The sequence below is a fragment of the Poeciliopsis prolifica genome, unplaced genomic scaffold, assembly GCF_027474105.1.
Source record: "Poeciliopsis prolifica strain line A6 unplaced genomic scaffold, Auburn_PproV2 SCAFFOLD031, whole genome shotgun sequence".
In the NCBI taxonomy this organism is placed as follows: Eukaryota; Metazoa; Chordata; class Actinopteri; order Cyprinodontiformes; family Poeciliidae; genus Poeciliopsis; species Poeciliopsis prolifica.
The window spans coordinates 3,997,236-4,018,740 of NW_026562406.1; the positions used below are offsets into that span (position 1 = coordinate 3,997,236).

The following is a 21,505-nucleotide window of genomic DNA, read 5'->3' on the forward strand; positions in this document are numbered from 1 at the left end:
TCATCAGTTTTGAATCATTAAAACACAAATACAGACACAGAGTGTTTGTTGATTGTTTTATATTTGTGTTTTTATTGCTTATTTAAGGATTTATTTAGTCGTGGAACGAACGGAGCCTTTGGCCCTCCACCGGGCCTTGCCGCTTACTTTTACTTTGAAAGCAGAAAAGCGGAAGTAGTACGTGTGACGCGCGCGTGCTGCCTCTGTAGTGCGGAGAATATGCATACGCTCAGATTTAAGAGGGGGAGGTTTGCAGCTGCCCGGGACTCTCTCTTTGTGGAATAGCGTTTATCTGCCAGGAATGGTCAAATAATATTTTTCGGGAATACTTTTAGAGCTACTTTGACTTCTGAACAGCTAGACTCGGAGCGGACTTTTTTCTTCCCGGCCGTCTCGTCGGCGTCAGTTGGAGAAGTTTAGGACGGAGTCTCTACCAGTGAGGAGCGTAGATTACATCGCGTGCGAGACGTGTTGGGATAAAGGGACTACAAAAAAAAAAAAAAAAAAAAAAAACTGCTGTCGCTTAGTTTCTTCGGACTTGATTAGCTTAGGTAAGACACGGCAAAAAAAAAAAAATGTTCCAAACGGAATAACAAGCCGAACTTAAGTGACTGAATTCACAAACCTCGACAACCAAAGGGAGAAAATTGTAACCAGTTTCTTCGCCCTGAGTTGGGGCCACATTCTTTTCGTCCATCGCAGAAGTTTGCCTGAGATATGCGCAAACTTGTTAGCTAAAGCTCTACGAGGCAGAGCTTCGTTCACGGACCCAACTTTAAAAGCTGGATACTCAGAGTTTTTTTTAAATTTATTTATTTATTGTTGGCAGTTTTTATTTTCTCCCTGGAAGTTTCCCTGCATCCATCCAGCGTTTCCAAATCTGGCTGTTTCGCAGCTCGCCGCCACCAAGGTGAGCTGCTAGTTTTACTCTCTCTCTCTCTGATTCGGCTTCATTTTACGATTTGTTTACATGTTAAAGGGGTTAAGCCATTGTTTGCCGCGGGCCCAAGTTAATGCTGTTAAAGAGACTTATTTGCTAAAAAACAGAGGCTTGGAGAAAGAGCGACTGTCCTTGAGATAATGCGCTTTTGTTTGCAAAGTATGTCTTATTTTGCCTCGGAAGATGCACTTTATCAGTGGATTCGATTGCAGCCACTCGAGATCCCCTCTCTGATGCTTGGAAATCAAATTGTAACTTTTTCAAATAAAAGTTTTGCATCAGTCCTGCTGAATCTAAAGGCTGAGGAACTTTTCTTTTTTTTACAACAGAAAACGAGTTTGATTCTCGTATCCTCAAACAGTGATGGTTCTTTTCTGCAGGAGGCTGCCTGGTTGAAATGTCAGTGGATCCCTCTTGTTGGTCACTGTAACATCTGTAATAAAGGCTGGGCTTGATGTTCTGTGCAGCTCTGGATGTGGTGTTGTAAAAGGAGAGGGAGAGGAGATGTGTGGTCTGGAGAAGAACCAGCATGTCTACTGGGAGTTCATCAGCAGAAGGGGGCTGGTGTTGTTTTAGCATAAGGAATAGTTTTAACACTTATAAACTGTGTTCAACATAAACCGTGTATTTTGTGTACTTCTCTTTCTGATAGGCGTATTTGTCATAAATTGTGTTCCAGCCTTTTTAATTCTTGATTTGTTTACCTTTTTTCTTTTTGTTTTTTTTTTTTTTAAAGCAAATGGTGTCTGTCTTGTAGGGCAGGAAAAAAAAGAGGCTTGAGTGGCAAACCAAATGGCAAAGTGTGGGATGCCTTGTAAGCTATTGTCTTTACATTTCACTCTAATCACATGACACCTGATATGGTGCTGGTGTTGGACCCCTGTTACAGATTATGTGGCTGCAAGGTAAAAAAAAAAAAAAAAAAACAAAAGAAGAAGAAGCAGGAAGGTGTCTTGTTTTTGTAAAAACAGTAGCCTCAGGTGGGATGGTCTGATGCTCTTGGGTCGACTGGGCTGCAGCCCCGAGCCGGCCAGCCTGTTGCTGCTAGCTGCAAGCCCAGGCTGAAGTGGGAAAGGGTGGGGAGGCAGGGGGTACAGAATCGGGGAGCTGAGGAATTTTATGCATGGGTGGCGGTGAATGGTAATTATGGTGCGGGCTGTGTGACGGGTTAGGCCTGTAACCTTTGTCTTTGTATAATGAGAGCAGCTAAATGTGTCATGCATGTCCTAATCAGTTTAGTCTAACCCCTTTTTATTTCTGGCTGACATCCAGGGAAATACTTTGATCGCTTCAGACGGTGGGCAACAAAGTGAGATCTTACCAAAACGATTGGTGATCCACTAAAAGGACTCTGAGTCATATGAGTTTTATAAGTTTGTAAACTTTGTGTTGAAGCCCCGAGTCTCGTTTTTAGCACATCTGCACATTGAAGGCACCACACAGCAGACCTCTTTGAGTTTTCACAGAAAAAGTGGAATTTGTTTCTTAAAAAAAGTCAAAGTTTAACTTTTTTCTTATTAGTTTCCAGGAAATGTTGGCATTGCTGCTAAAGAGAAAGCAGAGGATGCTGCTGAGAAAGTGCAGGCTACTACGTGCAACATTCTTGTCTCAGGCTCCTTTTAATAGTGCTTATCGGCAATAAACAGCTGTATGGTTTCTACAAATAACAAATCACATGAAATCCAACTTGTTGAAACCAGTACATTTCCTTTTCATATTAGAAATGGTCACATAGTTGATACAAAGTTACATATATGCAATTCTTAGCTCATAATTGCTAAAAGTCCAAATTTCAAATATGAGTATTTATATAAATTCATTTAAATTGGTTACTGAATCAATGTAAATCTGATGTGTTGAAGAATTTATGATGCTGAAATAAATGCACATTTTTATGTATTCACCGCTAATTCCCATTTGAAGATTAATGATCAGATTATCATCAGAGAGGGACCGACATGAACTTTTACAGGAAAGGTTTTCTATACTTTCAGTGCTAAGGTCCAAAACCACACAGACATCCTGGGTCAAATGGTAGCAGGTGTCCATGTTCAGCTTGTGCTCCCACCGGAGGGGAACATGACTAAGTATTCTGTCACCCCCTAAAGATCCTACTTTAAATATGGAGAGCCAGTGAAGCTGCTCCACTGCGGTTTCCTCCTGTGTGGCAGTAGAGACGCTTTTCTTGGAGCGTTCCCAAACATTGACTCACTGCTTACAGAGCAGCGATGACCAAGCTTCTTTATCCCCTTCGGACCCCCCTCCTTGACCCAAGCTCAGCTGCTCCAACACTAGGCCATTCTTGGAAAGTGAAATTGAATTGGTTTTGAGGGGAACACAATGAGTGTTTCAGAGAGGAACATTCATAAAAGCGATTATCTCCAAAAGGAAACCACAGCTGCCTCTGGGCTGGAACGTTTGTGCAAACGTCAATCAAGATGGCTGTTGTTGTTGTTGTTGTTGTTGTTGTTTGTAACCCTGATTTTTGTGAAGAAGTTATTACATTTTCTGGATGACCTCAGGCTTGAGTTTCTTCGAAATGTCATGGGACCAAATGTCGTTGTGGAAATGACGGCCCGACAGCTCTTGTTTTCTGTTTACTCCACAGGCTGGATGTCTCCCTTCTTGTTTTTTTATTATTATTAGTATTTGTTGTAAGCGGTTCTATGGGATGGGGGGACGAGGGGTTTATGCATGCCGGTTTGGGCGAAGTGTTAAGCTGTGCGGACAGATGCTGCTGAAGTAATGATCCAAGCAGATGTGGCATGATGGGGTCACCCATGTGAGCGTGTTCCTGAGGGGACCAGGAATTCCTGTAACCCGATTAGCTGAAAACAACATGGGAAACGTGGTAGAATTACTGCCTTTAAGTTCAAAACTTCACCATGTCCTTATCTTTCCAAAGCTATCTGAGCCTGCTGCAATTTCTTATCCGTGTTTTGTACCTTCATTGAAAAGTGCAGACAAGCAGAATCTTATCTTTTTTGGGGGGGTAAAGAAAGCCTGTAATGACAAGAATATTTGCTGTTTTGACAATAATGGTGTGGATGGGCTGCTATGACAACCATGCGAGAAAAGGATTCACTACCGCAGTATTTACACCCAAGTTAATAAGAAATAATTACCCTTGTTAATTTAAAATAGATGGACAGCAGTTCCGGCTTCTGTTAAAATTATCTAATATATTGATTAGTAGAGTTCAAATTCTGTCATTTAAAAAAAAAAAATTACCCATGTAAACTATTGTGTACATTTGCTGAAGTGGAGAACGTCGGCTTCACCGATCTCCCAAAAATACAGGAATGAATTGGCCAATAAATCTGTGCACTGCGAGTTTCAAAGTATCATCACATGTACTTTTTCCTTCCTTCATACACAAACATGCTTCAGTTGGCTGCTCAACGCATTCGCTGCCTGTAGGAAAGAGCAAAGCAGACTAGAGTTGAGACGAACATAAGGTAGAAAAAATATGTTCATGCAGTTTTGTTTTAGCTTGGAATCTGTTTGGATGCTGTCTTGACTTTACAAAAACCAAGTTCTGCTCTAAAAGATAAAAACTTTATGAAATGGTGACCTAATACAGCAGCTACATTTAGTAGTGAAACTAGTGGTAGTCAGTACACACAAATACAATCAATCCCATTTTTAAACCTAGATATAGCAAGGTTTGATGGCTTTAAAGGGGCAAAACCTGAAAGATTAGTTTAGTTGCACCGTAGTGTTGGTTGTTTGGAGTTTTCTATCAGGGTGTACAGATTGCACCAATTACTGGTCTGACCTACTAATTCTGATTTTGGCCGATACCATTTATTTATTTATTTATTTGTCTGAAATGTTGCTAAATATAGCAAGAAAGTCGCTGAGTTGGCAACATTGGGGTAACTATTGTCAGTCACAGTCACGCCTCTCACGAGACAGCAGAAGAGCACAGTGGCTGATTTGTGTACATTTGCTGAAGTGGATAACGGCGGCTTCACCGATCTCCCAAAAATACAGGAATGAATTGGCCAATAAATCGGCGCACTGCTAGTTTCAAAGTATCATCACATGTACTTTTTCACAGTAACAAACAGGAAATCTGCAGTTGCTCATAGTTTTAACCTTGTTTGTAAAATGGTGCTAACTGTAAGTGATTGCTGGAGTTTTTGGTGACAGGAAGTTTTTTAAAAGGTTGAATTTTTCCTTTGCTAGCTTGGATTTGGTTGCTTTGTTTGTTTTTTGTTTGACTTTTAAGCCATCTGAATCGCAGTGTGCAGCAGATGCTATGTGGCATCACAGTAAACTCAGTGCAGCCAAAGAAAACGGGACATTCCTTCACTTTCATTGGCACCTTCTAAAAAGTTCTTTGTCTTCTTTCTTTTTTTGAAGAGATATAATGGAAAATCTTCAGTTTTGTAGCCATAACTTTTTACATCCTTGGTCTGGATCCCAGTAATTGGTTTATGTCTAACATAGAGTTCTTATTACTGGGATATTTCAGCTGTGGGCCTGGAAAGAATTGTATTTCAAGACTCTTTCAGCATGATACAGATAAACGTCTTTTTGCTTTGATAATCCTCCATTTTTACCATTTTCCAGATATTGGTTAAAACTCATTTTCTGTCCTTTTTTTTTATTTATAGTGTTGTGCTGTGAATGACGTGCAGCTGATGTCCCAGGCATCTGAATGGAGTTCCAGTCGTGTAAAAGCCGCCGGTTGTAGCTCCGTCAGCAGGATGCTGATGAGACCAAGTGTAATTCTGCTTCTGACTTTCTTCACCCAAGTCTTAAGGACCCATTGCCGGCCTGCTAACACAGATGAAGGTACGTTTGCTTCTTTTATTTATTTTGTTTTGTGCAGTGCTTCCTTTCCGTGCCCCAGTTTCACTGAGACCTGCTAGTCTTTACTTTGGCCTTAAGGAGGCCGTCCATTGATAAGCAGAGCTTTGTTGTTGGGATAGGAATGTAATCCCAACACGCCTCGGCCTTCACAGAAGTCCGGTCTTTGTAGCGCTTCTGTTCGCTGACCACCCCAGTTGTTTTTGTTGTTTTTTTTTCTTCCTCGTGTGATTTTTGCATCAGAGAAAACGGTGCTGTTTCGCAGCCGAGGCATTTGGTTGCCTTACTTTTGTCTTTGTCAGAGAGACTAAATGTTCATGTGGAAATGCTCTCGTTTTATGCATTGTTTTGCTTTTTGTTTGGTTTGTTGTGTGATGTTCCCATAAGAAAAGAGCAAATTCAAATTTGTTTAAAACAAATTCAGTTCATTCACGTTCTTGTGGGAGTTACAACGGTGCTGTTTTCTCTGAGCTTACTAGCGATTACTTCACAACAAAACTAGCAAGCAGAGTTTTGTCTTATCTTCCTTCCTTTTTTTTTAAATTACAGTAAAGAATTTTGCCTCATCGGTTCCACGAGTTGAACTTTGAAAAGAGGAAAGAGGCGGTGTAATCAAATCCTTAAAAATGTGTTTCTTGGCCACGGTCCAGCAGTGTAATAGCCGCTTGGACTCGTGGGTAGATGGGCTGTTTATGCTCTGCACTCGGAAGTGGAAACCAACAAAAGAATATGATAAAGTTCAGCGTTATAATTGAAGTCGTTAAGCAAGAGGGTCTCTCTCTCCTTGAAATAAACTCAGTGTGGCTCTGTTGAAGGCAGCAGTGGGAGAGGGAGGAGTAAATGACTCCCATGTGTAGCCTGAGGGCAGCTCCACTGCCTAGCAGCCGCTGCTTCTCTCCTCCTTTTGTAATGAAAAGGTATTTGTTGTCACTAAGAGGAGTTTACTGCTCTGGAACTATAAATTAGTGTTTTTAAAGAAAGGGTGCTACTTTAAACCTTCCCTGATCCTCAAGGTTAGATTTTCTGAGAGGAGCGTTTGTCTTCTGAGGTGAGCCATAAATTTTCACTCAAGTTGGGGAGGGGAAAGGAAAGGAAAGGAGTCTGATGCTTTAAGACTCCACCCAGCTCTCGCTCGCCAAATGGCCAGGTACTATCTCTGTGCATCTATGCTTTTTTTTTCTTTTTTTTTTTTTTCTTCCACTTTCCCCTTTGACATTTTGCTTGGGAATCCTTCACTCCCTCCTGGTCCCCTCCGCCTCCCTGCTGGGTGACTGATGGCTTCAGCTGTTGACCAACAATCGCAGCCGAGGCATTTGGTTGCCTTACTTTTTGTCTTTGTCAGAGAGACTAAATGTTCATGTGGAAATGCTCTTGTTTTATGCAAGTCGCATTGTTTTGCTTTTTGTTTGGTTTGTTGTGTGATGTTCCCATAAGAAAAGAGCAAATTCAAATTTGGTTAAAACAAATTCAGTTCATTCACGTTCTTGTGGGAGTTACAGCCATTCACACAACATTTCAGCTGTGTTTCTTAAATCCTCATCTCAACTCTGGTATCCATCTGAAAAACAATGGGTTCTAATATGTCATTACCATTATATCACTTCAAAATGGTCTCAAAACAGCAATATTATTATTGATCACAATAACTTCTGGGACAATTTATTATCCAGCAAAATGTGTTAACCTGCCAGGCTGACATATCATTTTATTGTGATTGATTGTGTACCCTCAATTAAATGAAACCTAGTTTTAAAACAGCTGTATCGCACACATTGCTCTTATATAAAGGGGGAATAGAAATCTGCCACAAAATTTTTCGTACTAAAATATACTTTTTATACCAATTTAAGTATTGCTGCTTAACTCTTCAAAAACTAAACTCTCACTATGACCATATTCAAAATAAAATGAGCACAAAACTGTTGAAACTGTCATCTCATGTGCCACACTTATTCCATAGATATTTTCCAGTTTTTAAAAGGCAAAATATGTTGATGCTCACTGATGGCTCTGCTTTTCTTTTTCAGAGCTGAACATTACAGTGATTAGAAATCTGTGGTTTTGGTTTTGTTACGTCTGAAGGCTTCATGTCAAAGCTAAATATAGTGGAGCTCATTTGAATGACACAGTAACCCTTGTGGCTGCCTCAAGTGCTAATCCATGCTGATTGTCTGTGGCTCATTTAAGAGTGAAAAGGTCCTCCATTGGAGTGCTTTCACCAAGAGCTCTCTCTCCCTCCGAATTTTCTGCTGATTGCTATCGCGCATTGTTTCAGGTTTTTGCTTCCTGTTGGCGCTGGCTTTAGTCGAATAAGTTCTTCCCTGCACATCACTCACTCTCGTCACCCTAAGGTAGTCATATCAGCAAAAACAGTAATGATAATAAAGCAATAACATTGCTTTTCTATGTACAATAACAGTGTGTCAACTGGCTTGACGTTTCTAAAATCTGCCATCACTCTGATGAGGACAGGAAATCCCAGAGGTCATTCAACCAGCATATTGCTTCCTATGTTGCAGCCAGAGAAAGTTCAGCTGAGTTGGTTGATCCTTCAGCCCCTCCGCCCAATCGCTACACACTCGCAACAAATATCCCTTTCACGGTTTTTGTGATTACTTTGATTACAAACGATGTCCGTCAATTTTAATAGATGGTTGACTGCCTCCATGTTGGAGCATTCCAGGTGGATTGTTTCTGTAACCGGTCTTTAATCCGTTTTTAATCCAATCAGAGTTGCAGCCAGATTAACTGACAACATCCACAGTTCACATGAAGTTTGAAAACTTTGCTCTTGTGATGTGATTTTTAACATCAACTTTTTGCTTGAAGTTGAATGTGTTGTCACAGTTTGCTCTTGTTTGAAGATGACGGTCTCTTAACGCCGAATGATCCTCCTCTGATAAAGGAAGAAGCCAATTTTACGGGTTTATGGGCGTTTTATGACACCTGCAGTCAAGATTAACAGCTGGGAAATTGATGCCATCTTATCCGTGGTGTCTCCATTGAATACAGACAAAATATATCTGACAGCTGTCACAGTCTTTGGGTTTATAGTTATGCCCAGTTCACTTATGTTATTTCAAACCATTTAAAATGTACAAGCAATTCTGGGATCCTTCTGGGAAACCTAAAACGGTCCATAAAAACCTTTTCTCTTACCCTCCACTCAAATTATGTTTGACACTTGAACCGCTTCTTTTTTTTTTTTATTTCGGCATCAAATTAAGTATTTACAAAACAAAGCGCACAAAGAATGTTCTACATAAATTGGAAGCGAGTGTATATTGGAGAATGTTCTAAACTGGTAAAATATGAAAACGCGTTTCTTTTTCTTCGACCCTCAAGTTCTTTTCTTACCGTTTATGTAAATTAGAACAGTTTAATTATGTAACTTGAAACTCATTGTTTTTGTGTTGTTCTTTTTAAAATCGGCATTTAAACGCATGTTTTTTTTTTAAAGAAACAGTTTTTATGCAGATATTTTGTCCTTTTATACAACATCTTCACAAACATTGTTTGCAAGGATTCCGATTTAAGTGCTGTTTTCGTTGCCAATGTTTACTCTTTTCTTTCAGGCATTACCTTTTCCAGCTTTCATTTGAAGCGTCATGGAAACAGACCAAACGAGACAGATGTGGAAAAACGTATTAAAAACAGCTCCACTTGTTGCGTTTACTAGCACAGAAAGCAATGTTGCGTGCTCTCAAAGTGAATCAAATTCTTTTTTTCTTTTTTTTTCCTTAATGACCCCAAATTTTATTGATTTTCCAATCTGTTTGGATGCACAAAGAAACAACTCCTCCTCTTTAACAAAACCTTCTTAAAAATTGTTTGTTTCTTGACTAGAAGTGCAAAAATGAATAGAGAAAATCAGTTTTCATAAATATCTTTCTTTGTGTTGCTGGCACTGATGGAAAAATTCTTAAATTCGCTCACGTTATCTATCTGGAAAGACTCTTTGCCATCATCCTAATCCAAAACATTATTATTGCTCCCAACCAGAGGAAAAATGTTGGTCAAATCAAAAGATTAAGTTGCACCTAAATCTGATAATTGTGTGGTTAATATTAGACTTAACTATAAATATTGTAATGTCGGCCAGCTACTGAAACAAGACTATTGTGATGTTTTTTCCCCTCAGCAGATCCTGAATAAGTTTAATTCAAACCTGTCCAGCTTGTAGTCATTTCGGTTTTCTTGAGTGGATGGTGCCTTTAAACTTTGCAAATGTGTGATCTAATTTGCGATCCCTCTCCCTTTAACTGCCTAACAGAGAGCGGTCTGAAGTCTGCCTCTTCCTCCTTCCCTGCGCCGGTTCTGGTTTTGAGGAGAAAGTTGATCCTACCCCCTGGCCCCCTTTTCCTGCTGGGATTAAGGGCCTGTCAGACATATGTGATCCAGGAAATACCTTTACTAGGCCCAAGTGGGGTCACCATAGCAACTGGCACTAGAACCTGCCACTGCAGGCCCGGCTCTTACTCGCTCCTGTGCACATGCTCACTGGCCTGCTCTCCCTGTTCCCTCTTCCTCTGTATTGTTTGAAGTCCTTTGTTGTCATGGTGGGAGGGATTAGTCTGGCTTGCGGATGTTTTCCTCATGTTTTTTTTTTTTTTTTTCTGTCTCTGTATACATGTGCTCTCTGGTTTTGATCAAGGGGAAATGTGTTCAAGAAGAATCACACAATGTACTTTGGAAACGGTTCAGACTAATCTCATGCTGGGGGATTGTTTACGACTATGGTATTCGATTATCTAATTCAATTTTTTGGGATGATGGTAAAGGGGCCGTGTTGGTAACGGGCAAAAAGGAAAGCTGCGTTTTAGTGCCGCCTTAGGGGGACAGAGCTGAGTGAAATGGGACGGAAGTGAAATTCAACCCACAAATTGTTGTGAGGTGATTTGTTTTTTTGTTTAACTTACTTTGCCAAATTGTTCAATATAATAAAAAAATGTCTAGGAGTGGTTTTATCCAGAGTATTTAAGTAAAGCAGTATAATCCTAAAAGCAAGAAGAATCAGCAAATTGGTCAGTGGTGCTCTTTTTACGTTTTGTTACAAGATAAACAACACCGCCGTGATGGACAGCGTGTCAGTATAATTGGTTTATCCCTCCTTCTAGCGGTCTGCTTAGTCATTTAGAACAACTGGGGCTCAGGTGTCTCTCTTTGTGACATCTCTCCTCCTTTCATTCCCATAACTGAATTTCTCCTCTTTTTCCCAAGGAGCTCTTTTTTTGTTTTCGTCTGATATGGAGCCTTGACGAACTTGAGATGCAATTTAATTATGTGGACAGGTTATAAAGAAGTGGTAAATAGACATAAAGCTTATTTTGTTTGAAACCCATCTTGGTTTACAGTGGAGATAAAGTGTTGTTTTTCTGCAAAATGGTTTTGTCCATCACACACAGTTAATGGGCCTTATTGTTTGTATGCACAGAGGCATGGTTGGGAGTCCATATTATTTCAAAGTTGAGCACACACAGTGTTTTGAACTTCTTCTGGAGGTGATTTAAAGTGATCTTGATCAGTGGAGCCGGTAACCATGTTGTGCTTCCTGTGCAGTCTCTGTGGAGGCAGAGCAGTACACCCTGTATCCCGGGAAGCGCCTGGATCTGAGCTGCTCTCCCAAGGACTCGCCCCACACCGTCAACTGGACAAAGGACCATGTCGTCGTCGTGGACGGAGAACACACGCGCATTCGCAATGGCCAGCTGGAGATCGAGACGGTGGAGCCCACCGACTCCGGCTTGTACACGTGCACCACTTTTGGCAACCACAGTGTCTACTTTAATGTCACAGGTAAAAGATGCGAAAACTGAAGTTTTTGGTGTTCACATGGGGGAAGAAATCTGAACAGATTCAGTTCTTTTGATTTCTGCAGAAAATGGGGAAAATGTTCTGCGTTATCCCTATTTAGGCACCTTGAAAACCTCAATGACTGTAGATCATTGTAGACTGAAAATGCTTTACTTGTTTTGACTTTATACTGCGCCTCTTCCTTTGAACATAAACTGGGTTTAAATAAAATTTTAGATGTTATCTGTGACTTTATTTCGTATCTGGCAAAGCTGTGTTATTCTATGTGCCTGAATTAATTCCCTCTCTTCTCTAGTTGATGCTTCAGCCTCATCTGAAGATGATGACGAGGAGGAAGAGTCTTCATCGGAGGAAAATAAACTGCTGACCAGTGAGAAGCTGATGCGTAAGTGACTGTATATATACTTACCAAACCCACCGGTGGATTACTGACTCACCCAAAACGAGCTTCTGAGTAATGGCTACAGTCAAGTTTCAGGCATGTCATTTGAGTGGAGCACATTTGGGTGAATGATTTCACTCTGAATCAGAGGATCCTTGCTGCTTCAATGACGGCTTTTACATGATTAATATGCCTGTGGAGATTAATCGTGGTTAACCTCTGATGTCCCTCAATTTGTCACTGGTGCAATAAAGACAGTGTGGCCTCCTCATCTTGTTGCTAGTGTCCACTCAGCCCACTAAGAATCTGGAAGCTGTGAAGTATGGGAAGAATGCTGACCCTGAGTCTGGTCTCTCCCTCTCCTTTTCTCTGTCTTTCATATTCCAATTAAATTTAAACATCACATTCTACTGGCTGTTTCCCTTGATATTATTTTTTGTGGGTTGGTTGATTGGTATGAGGGGTGGAGTCGTCATAAATATAATGGTAAATGATCCAACATTCCTTGTCAGAATAAAGTACGATGACACTGAGATATCAATCAGCTGTCAATAGAAAATTTTTGATGGAGAAAATTGCATTTCATTCAGTAGCAGTTTGAATATGAAAGTTTTGATTGTATAGAGTCACATTTATTTCTGCAAGTTCAAAGGTGTTTGCATCTAAAGCATGCGGCTCTTGAGAGCTGAAAGCGCCATCACTTATGTAGACGTATTGGGGAAAATAAAATCCACAGAAAACCCCACCAGTCAGAAATACCCAGTGCTTCTTGAGACTTAAACTACTACCTTCCTACCAGTTTTATTGTAGGGTGTAAAATATCTCATCTGGAAAGAATCCTGAGTCTTAGTTACAGGCCTGTTTTTGTGTGCATTCACATTGATTTTCCCTAATTTGAACATTTGCTGTTTGCAATAAATTTTTTCTTTGTTCTTTTCTTTTTAGCTGCTGTGCAAATTGAAAAAATGTTTCTTTTTGTGTTCATTAGCAATGGCACCACAATGGGCTCATCCAGAGAAAATGGAAAAAAAGCTTCACGCTGTTCCAGCCAGTAAGACGGTGAAGTTTCGATGCCAGGCCAGTGGCAACCCATCTCCCACTCTGAAATGGTTCAAGAACGGGAAGAAGTTCACAAAGGACAGTCGCATCGGAGGCTTCAAGGTTGATAATTTTTCAAAATATTCTTAAATGCTTCCTGCGGACTCTCGAGCATTGTTCCGTTGAACCAGCGTCACCAAAAGTGAGGATATGTCTGAAATGTCATCTCCACATTTGATCACAACCCCCTTCCCTGGAGTAAGAAACGCTTTCTGAGGGTGAACAGCAGTGGCAAGTTTCACCGTTGACCTGAGAAACAAAGCAAGCTGAAACCCAATGCCCCCAAAAAGGAATGCTGTGGCATAGTTATACCTCCAGGTGGGCAATTCTAGCCATCCGTCTGGGTGAAGAATAGCACTGGCTGTCCTCATTCCAGGTGTCAGTGATCGTCCTCTCTGTAATTACATCCATGCAGTTGTAAATTTACCACCACACCTTCTGTATTTATACTCTGTGATCAGAGTTTCTGCTGGTCTCTACATTTATAGCCTGCCTGTATTCAAATACAGCAATAACTTTTGACAAACTTAACATTGTTAGGCTTCATAAAACAATTCTTGCCGGTCTCTGGATTTACTTAGCGGGTGCAGCAGGTTTGATTAGTGGTCTGTACTTCACTGCTTTACTACTTACTGCAAACGACATCATCATCATCACCTTTTTATAGTCATTCCTGTTACTTATTCAACATTTCAGAACAGGATTGAGCCTTTAATTGCATACATTTAGTTTTATTTAACCAATGTTTTTTTTGGTGCTTTAGAGCTTGTTGTTTTGGAATAATTGTATTAATTTTTGTGTTTCTACATAAGAAAGGAAACAAATACAAATGAAGTTTGTGACAAAAAATATCTTGTTAAGATTAGCATCACTCTCTGATGACCACAGGCACATTTTTATGAATAAATGTCACTAGAAGAGATTTCTCCTTGAGATGAGTCATACACTGACTTTATGAAAACAGAAGTGAATGGAAGAAATTGAGTCACGTTTTGTCACACATATGTCGCACATGTTTCACTTATGAAGGTAAAATGCCCTAAACAATTCAGTTGTCAAAACATTTTTCAGGGAACAAATTCTGTTGCACCAATCAAACTTTAAGTCTGCCTACAGTCATTCTTTTTTTCTTTTCACATCGTTTAACATCTTCCAGCTTGTGCCAATGCTGCACAGGTGATGGGTACAAAGGGATGTTAAGATACTGCTACATAAACTGTAGTTCATTTAGCTCAGGCACAAAGGGAAAAAAAAGCCACTATTTATTTTGAGCAAAAAACAAACATGGGCTGATTTTATTTTTAAATCTATTTATCACCACAATCTGCTGACATCAGTGGCTGTTTTGTGCTAAAAGATGGTACATTAAAAGTGAAAACTGCTATAAAAGAAGACATTTGCTTGCCTATCTAACATTATGATAAGGGAAAACCAAAAAAACCTACATAAAGTAGTTGTTTATGGACAGGTGTGGGATGCTTGTTCACAGTATTAGAAGTAATCATCACCATCTCCTCTCATGGTGAAGCCTAATCCAGTCTGGGGCCGTGCTTCCCCGCTTCCCCAGAAACCTCCATTTCCAGCTGGGACATATTTAGGAGTTTCCTCTTAGATTCCTCCCCTAAACTCTTGAACAAGCCAGCCAGCAGACTGAACCACCTGGCTGCTTCACCTCCTTTTTTTTGTTTGTTTTGCATTTTGGGTTATGGTGCAAAGGTCTGATTAAGCAGCCAAAGGACGTCTGCCATACGTCCCGCTCTCTCACTTTTATGGCATTGCTCCTATTGTTCATATCGACTGCATGGAGACGTGCAGGAGTGATGGAATAATTCAGACCACATGTATTTGAAGCCAAGCACAACACATCTGGCAGCAGGCAGCTGGACTCCTTCATCGCATTTCTTAGCTAAATGAGGGAGACTGTATGGCTCAGTCTGTATATGGATGTTTGATGTTGCCATTGCCTTAGAGGTTTGCTGGCTAATCACACACTACCGGTCTTGGCAGATTTATGGAAGAAAAATTATAACATGTCCTGGAAAAAGGAGCCAGACAACAGTTGGTGCTAATAAGACAGGTTGGGGCACACGCATATAAAAACATACCGGTACACCTTTTCCTGTTTTTTTTTGGTTTCTTTTTTGTTTGGTAGGACATGAATTTCAAATATTTTTAAAACCTTTGCTACTGTCTTGAGTAAATCATCTTGTTTGTTATTTTAGAGTATTTTTAAATGGTAATCATTTGAACATATTTTTTTCCCTTTCAGCTGCGGGATCATGTGTGGACCATCATCATGGAGTCGGTCGTACCCTCTGATAAAGGAAACTATACCTGTGTGGTGGAAAACCAGTATGGCAGTATCAGTCATACTTATCAGCTGGATGTAGTCGGTAATATCTTAATCGTTGATTTACCACTCCTGTTGCTCCGGTTCTATAAATCGATTAGCCAATCAAGTGTGCTCCCGACAGCACAGGGACGCAGTCGCGGTTTTGATAAACTGCAGTCGTGTTTACTTGTTGAGTGATGGATGCGGGTAGAGCAGAGAAGTGATTACTCCTTATGGGCCTGCTCTCTGACTCGCTCTTACACCACTCGCCTTATAAATCAGTCCCACTTCCTCCGTTGTTGCGGTCTCCTGGGCTCCCCCCCTCCGAGATCCCCCCTTCCAGCTTAAGTAGAAGCTTAGAGCCTGATGAGCTCTTGGATTGGTTCGGTTTGGAGAAAGTACAGTCACAAGAGGTTACTAAGTACCAGAGTACGTCTCTGTCACAGAGGCTTGCACAGTTCCGTCCAGTTTCTTTACTTGTGTATTTACACAAGTAAAGAAACCACAAGTGGAGCCACAAGAGAGCTTCATTTTACATTGGCGTCCTTAGATGCAATCTTTGTAAGCAGTCTGGGAATTTTAAATGCATGTAATTAAAATAAAAAAAAAAACTATTAAAATTCCTTGATATTTTAGTTTCTGTCTTGTCACTTTTAAAACCTCTTACTCAGATTTTATGTGATAGAGTAACACTTAGTCAAATATAACTATGTGGTATACATTTGCTTAAATTTGTTAGTACTTCTCAGAACCACTTTTAACTAAATCCACAAGTTGAATTACTTCATGTTTGAATGTTTTTAAGTCTTGTTAGAGATTCCTCATTGAAGGTAGGTCTGGACTTTGACACCAAAATATTAGGCTGCACTGATTGCAGTTATTTTGGACAATTAATCTTGTGTGTGTGTGTGTGTGTTCTGAAACCTCACTAAATATGAGAAGGCAACGATGGCACGACTATTATTAACTGCGTACGTGCAGATGTGATTTGGTGGGCAGGTTACAGTTGAAACCAGATTTTTACATACACCAAATAAAAGACACAAGTTGTTTTTTTTTCTCACTGTTTGACGTTAAATCCAACCAAACTTTTCTTGTTTTGCCAAAAATTATTTCTATTTGCTAAATGCCAGAAAACTTGGCAGGAAAATTTTTTAGAGGTGATTTTTTTGTTACTTTCCTCAAATTCAAATGTTTGCATACGTTTGATCAGTATATTTTATAATATGAAATATATTGTGAGTCAGATGTTGATATCGTTCCACAAGTTTCTGCATGCTACAATTTTCTGTTTTTCATTTGTAAAATAGTCTTAAAAACCATCATTAGGTTATTTTTCTTCCACTTTAATATGGTCAGTCACATGTAATCTTAAGAAATTTATAGTGAAGCATGATCTCTGCAAGATGAGATTATGTATGTCTGTGAACCTTGTCTTCAGTTAGATTTTTGCCTTTTCCAGTTATCTACTTCTGCGTGATTTTTATTCATCTCTTATTTGGTAATCAGTCAGCCATGTGTATTTTACAGAAACATTTATTTTCCTTTAAACCTGACTGTCTGTGCCTCACTGTACACCAAAAGTCTAAACTAAGATTTCTTTGCTCCTCTGCCGTGTCGCAGAACGCTCTCCCCACAGGCCGATCCTGCAGGCCGGCTTGCCAGCCAATCGCACCGCAGTGGTGGGCACCGACGTGGAGTTCGAGTGCAAAGTGTTCAGCGACCCCCAACCTCACATTCAGTGGCTGAAACACATCGAGGTCAATGGAAGTCGTGTTGGACCTGATGGTTTGCCCTATGTTCGTATCCTGAAGGTAGGAGCCAAGTAAGCTTTTCTTCCATAAAAATATTTTTGTAGTTTTGTATGATGGACACAGGGTTCCTATGCCATTTCTGAAAGTATGAAATGGGACTATTTTTGAAGTATAGATGACCTTGGAGAAAGAAGAAGCAAATTATCAAAAAATATTAGCATTTCCAGACTTCATTTGCTCCCCCCACTATCTAAAAGTTATCAGTTAATTCGTTATTTTTTCCATCTATCTGTTAATTTTTTTTTCATCTGTTTGTAGAGCTATCCATCCATTTACTCAAAATGTATTATTCTGCCCATTCTTTTGTCTCTCCCTCCATCCTTCTGTGTCTGTCCATCTTTCCCTCCTGTTGTAGAGATATCGACCATGACTTTGTTGTGAAAGAGTTCTATAGTAAAGTTTGTTCTTCTAAAGTGCCAAAAAAGACTTCAGGGGAATGAATTGTCTGGAAACACTGCAAAAATACAAACTCTTACTAAGAATTTTTGATCTAGTTTCTTATTCAAATACCTTAGTAACCTTAAAATGAAGTACCAAGTTAGGAAGTAGACCAAAAATACTTGGTAAGATTGTGTTTTTGCAGTGAAAATATTGAGCTTTGACTTTGAACAATATGTAGGAATCCTGTGGACAATTCTTCACCAGTATTTAACAATACTGTTGAAGGGGTAGCCCAGAATTGCCTATGAAATTAGTATTTGTATGATTAGCTTGTGTCTGAAATGTTTCTCTTACTTTATCCAGCGGTCAGTATTGTTTGCAGTTTTTGTTTTCTTGTGCTGCACCTGACATGTTTTTGTTTCTAGCATTCGGGGGTCAATAGCTCGGACGCTCAGATGCTCACCCTCTACAATGTGACTGAGGAGGAGGGCGGAGAGTATATATGTAAAGTGTCCAATTATATAGGAGAGGCCAATCAGTCGGCATGGCTGACTGTCATCAAATATGACCCCTCAGGTAACCACCACGCAGCAGCGCAGGGACAAAACACGGGAGGCGTCTCTAGGACCACCTGGAAAAACTTAGAACCTGAGACAAGCTCAGCTGTTTCTCTCCTCCCTCCATCCGTTCTGCCCACCCTCCCTCTCTCCTCAGTGATCCTGACTGTAAATGACGCTATGGAAAATTCCCAGCAGAACAGTTGAAAGTGTTTAGTCTCAGGTTGATGTCGGACCCACTCTCATTTCTGCCTCATGCCTGTATGGTGCCCTCCTAATAAGGGCCTCTCCTGCCTTCTTCTATTACTCCTGCTCCCTTGCCCTTCAAAGTCCTCTTTACACGGCTCACAAACTTTCTCTCCCCCCCTCTCTGTCTGCGTACGTCTTTTTCCTCCTTTAATTGTGACCCTTTGCTTATCTGTTTGCATACCTCCCAATTGTCTGTTTTGAGTCCTAAGTGTGCCCTGTTCTGCTGCGGAGTCTTCCATGCCCATCTCTTGCATGCAGAGATGAGACGAAGGTATTTTAAGTGGTGATGGTGTGGCCCAAAGCGAGGTTCAGCAGTGCAGATTCAGCCTGACAACCTTTTTCCACTAACAGATACTGGAGGGCTCTTCCTGACAGAGCCCCCTGTTGGGTCTCTGGGTGTGTCACCTTTCTGGTAGATGGTCTTGTGTTGAGGGGTACACTCCTCTCCTATTTTTTTTTCCTTCAGAATTCTAAACTCATGGTCCCTTTTCCCCTCTTGGGCCTTGCTGGGTCTGCTTCCTTTATTTTCTAGACTGCTGGCGTTAACACCACGGACAAGGAAATGGAAGTCCTTCAACTGAGAAATGTCTCTTTTGATGACGCTGGGGAGTATACGTGCTTGGCGGGCAATTCTATCGGGTTCTCTCATAACTCCGCATGGTTGACAGTCTTGGAAGGTATCAGTGGTTCTGTCTCTCTCTTTCTTACACTTTTTATTTTTATCATTTAAAATTTTTTCCATCTCAAGCCTGGCTGTCCACCTTCACGTTTGCCTGAATCGAGTCTTGTCTGACGACGATTCCAGTGACAAATGTGATTGGAAGCCGGAGCCTCCCTTTGAGCTCAGCATGACTCCAGCTCCATCTTCACTCTTAAGATGGGGCAGAGCATGAGAGGCATGCTCTGCTGTCTCTTCTGTTTGGGGGAAATCGGCAAATGCCAAACAGCCCAAGAGCTGTTGAGAAAGTAGCAATACTGTTAAGGGGCGAGATGTCACTTAGAATTACATTTAATAGTTTATAGTAGGGGTTGTTTGGCAGCTGTGGTCAGATTTCACTTTGAACTCTCTCTTTCTTTCTGCTACTTAACGGGTGTTTGCATTTAAATTTGTATCAGGCTGATTTTCCTTGACAAGCGCTTCAAATGACATGTATTGCTGATGTCATTTCCTGCTGTGAGCACAGTGGCTGGCTTTGATAATTGGCTCGCTGCAAAGGATGCGTCTCATTCCTCAGGATGTTGGAATGGGCCATCCTCCAATTATCAAGCTGCTTGTCAGTCAGCCTTCTCACAGGTGTAACTCATTTGTGTTGCTGGTGTTGGTTAGGGGTGTAATGGTTGCACTTCAGTCAGTATATTTTGTTTGAGTTGCACATCTCAACATGGGGTCATTACTTCAAAAGTACCGGTAATCTGCCCTTTGCAGAAGACAACACCTCTGTTAGAACTTAGATGAAAAGTTTAAAGAACAGCGTTGAAGCTATTTTTTCTGTTCTTCTTTACAAGCAGTTGTAAATAAAGATTTTTCCGATTCAAATGAAAAAAAACAGTATTGCAGATTTAATATTTTAAACAATTTTAAGAAATGTGTACTCACAATTAGCACAGACACTACAAGACAGTCTGTGACCTTACCTCTAAGATAAAACAGAAAAACTTCCAACATTTCCAAAACTAAACACCTTCCATTACAGATGATGAAAACTAGAAACACAACTAATGATTATTTTAGTAATTGATTATTCTGTTGATTAACTGAATTTTAAAAATGGCACATCCTGCAGATTTTGTATTGAACCACTTAAGCCCTTTCTTCTTTTTTTTTTTTTTTTTTTGCAATATTACATTTTGCATTGAAAGGTGCAAATAAACAAATTCCTCTAAGTAAGAGAATGAGCATTACCAAAATGCAATAACATTAATCTAGTGTGTACTTGATCACTTGCAGCAAAGTATGCATCTGCAGCTTAAAAAATACTTCTAATATCAAAATGGGAACAGTTCAGCCCTTCTACTTGACTCAACATCTTTTCTAATCTGTTTATGTTTTGAATTAACATAAACAGTAGTATTTTTATTTATTTTACAAAACTCAAAAACACTTGCGTGTTGAGTAAAAAATATTTACAAAGAGTTTTTTCTATTTTAAATGCAACTGTAAAACAGCGGAAACCCTGACTTCTTTTAAATCACAATTAAAAAAACACACCAGTTTAGAATCTTGGTTGATAAGTTCTTGTCACGCTTTAACTTCTATAGTTTTTTTTAATGTTAAATTGGAAATAAAGAAAGAACAATGCGCTTTTGTAGTCATGATTATTAGAATTGGGATGCTTCACAAAATTCATAGTTCAGTTTAGGGATTTGGTGTCATGTTTTTCCAGGTTTGTCATCCTAGTGCTCTAGGAATAACCACGGTTAATGTAGTGATGGATTACAATTTTCCCAGCGGACTATACAAACGCATTTATTGTTAGATGTCATTTTCTTGCGGACGCAGAAGACTCCATAAGGCAGAGCTGTCATTTAATGTGTCGCCATTACCTCTCGGACACTAACCCAATGGAGGCACAAGAACTACGAGCCTTTCTCTTCTAAACTGCTGGCCAGGAAGAAGATTTGTTTCAAACGTTCAAAGTGTTCACTGGAGAACTTCTAGAAACCCCCATTTCTGCATTCCCATAGAGACATGAATGTCTCTTCAGACGTCTACCTATGGAGACCTGCCTTAGCAATCTATCCATTCCTCAACAAGAAGTGTACTTTCCTCCGGACACCAGCTTTACGCCTAATGCTCGAAGAGAACAAGGATTTTTCCTTTTTCAATTTTGGGAGTTTTGGACATTGCGGTTGACTCGAAGTAAGACCATTCTGTTTTGTGGGCTTCCTTAGGCATTTAAATTGAAGGCTATTGTAAATTGTTTTTCTATTACATGCTTGTTTCTTGGTTTACTGATTTTATGCTGTGAAATTCTTATTTTGTTGCTTTGCCGTTTTGAGTCTGCCACATGTTGGACAATGTGGATCCAGAATAATTGAATTCAGTGCTACTAGCGCTCATTGGCTTCTTTGGCCTTCGACCTATTCTTTCCGCCTCCCGTTTCCTCGTCCACTCAATCT

General features: G+C 40.2%; 1 protein-coding gene across 4 annotated transcripts in view; it reads left to right on the plus strand.

Annotated features, from left to right (window-relative positions):
- The first annotated feature begins 607 nt into the window (after window positions 1–607).
- Window positions 608–21,505, plus strand: part of fgfr1a (fibroblast growth factor receptor 1a) — a 31,246-nt gene continuing 10,348 nt past the window's right edge. For 2 of the 4 annotated variants that reach the window (XM_055050826.1, XM_055050827.1), the window contains exons 1-8: window positions 826–910; window positions 5,563–5,743; window positions 11,318–11,554; window positions 11,868–11,957; window positions 12,943–13,115; window positions 15,322–15,445; window positions 17,008–17,198; window positions 18,918–19,062. In XM_055050826.1, the coding sequence (XP_054906801.1) occupies window positions 5,590–5,743; window positions 11,318–11,554; window positions 11,868–11,957; window positions 12,943–13,115; window positions 15,322–15,445; window positions 17,008–17,198; window positions 18,918–19,062 (1,114 nt within the window). In that variant the 5' untranslated portion in view covers window positions 826–910; window positions 5,563–5,589. Of the gene's footprint in view, window positions 911–5,562; window positions 5,744–11,317; window positions 11,555–11,867; window positions 11,958–12,942; window positions 13,116–15,321; window positions 15,446–17,007; window positions 17,199–18,004; window positions 18,156–18,917; window positions 19,063–21,505 lie in introns of all 4 variants that reach the window. The other 2 variants (XM_055050828.1, XM_055050825.1) reach the window with 2 other exon arrangements.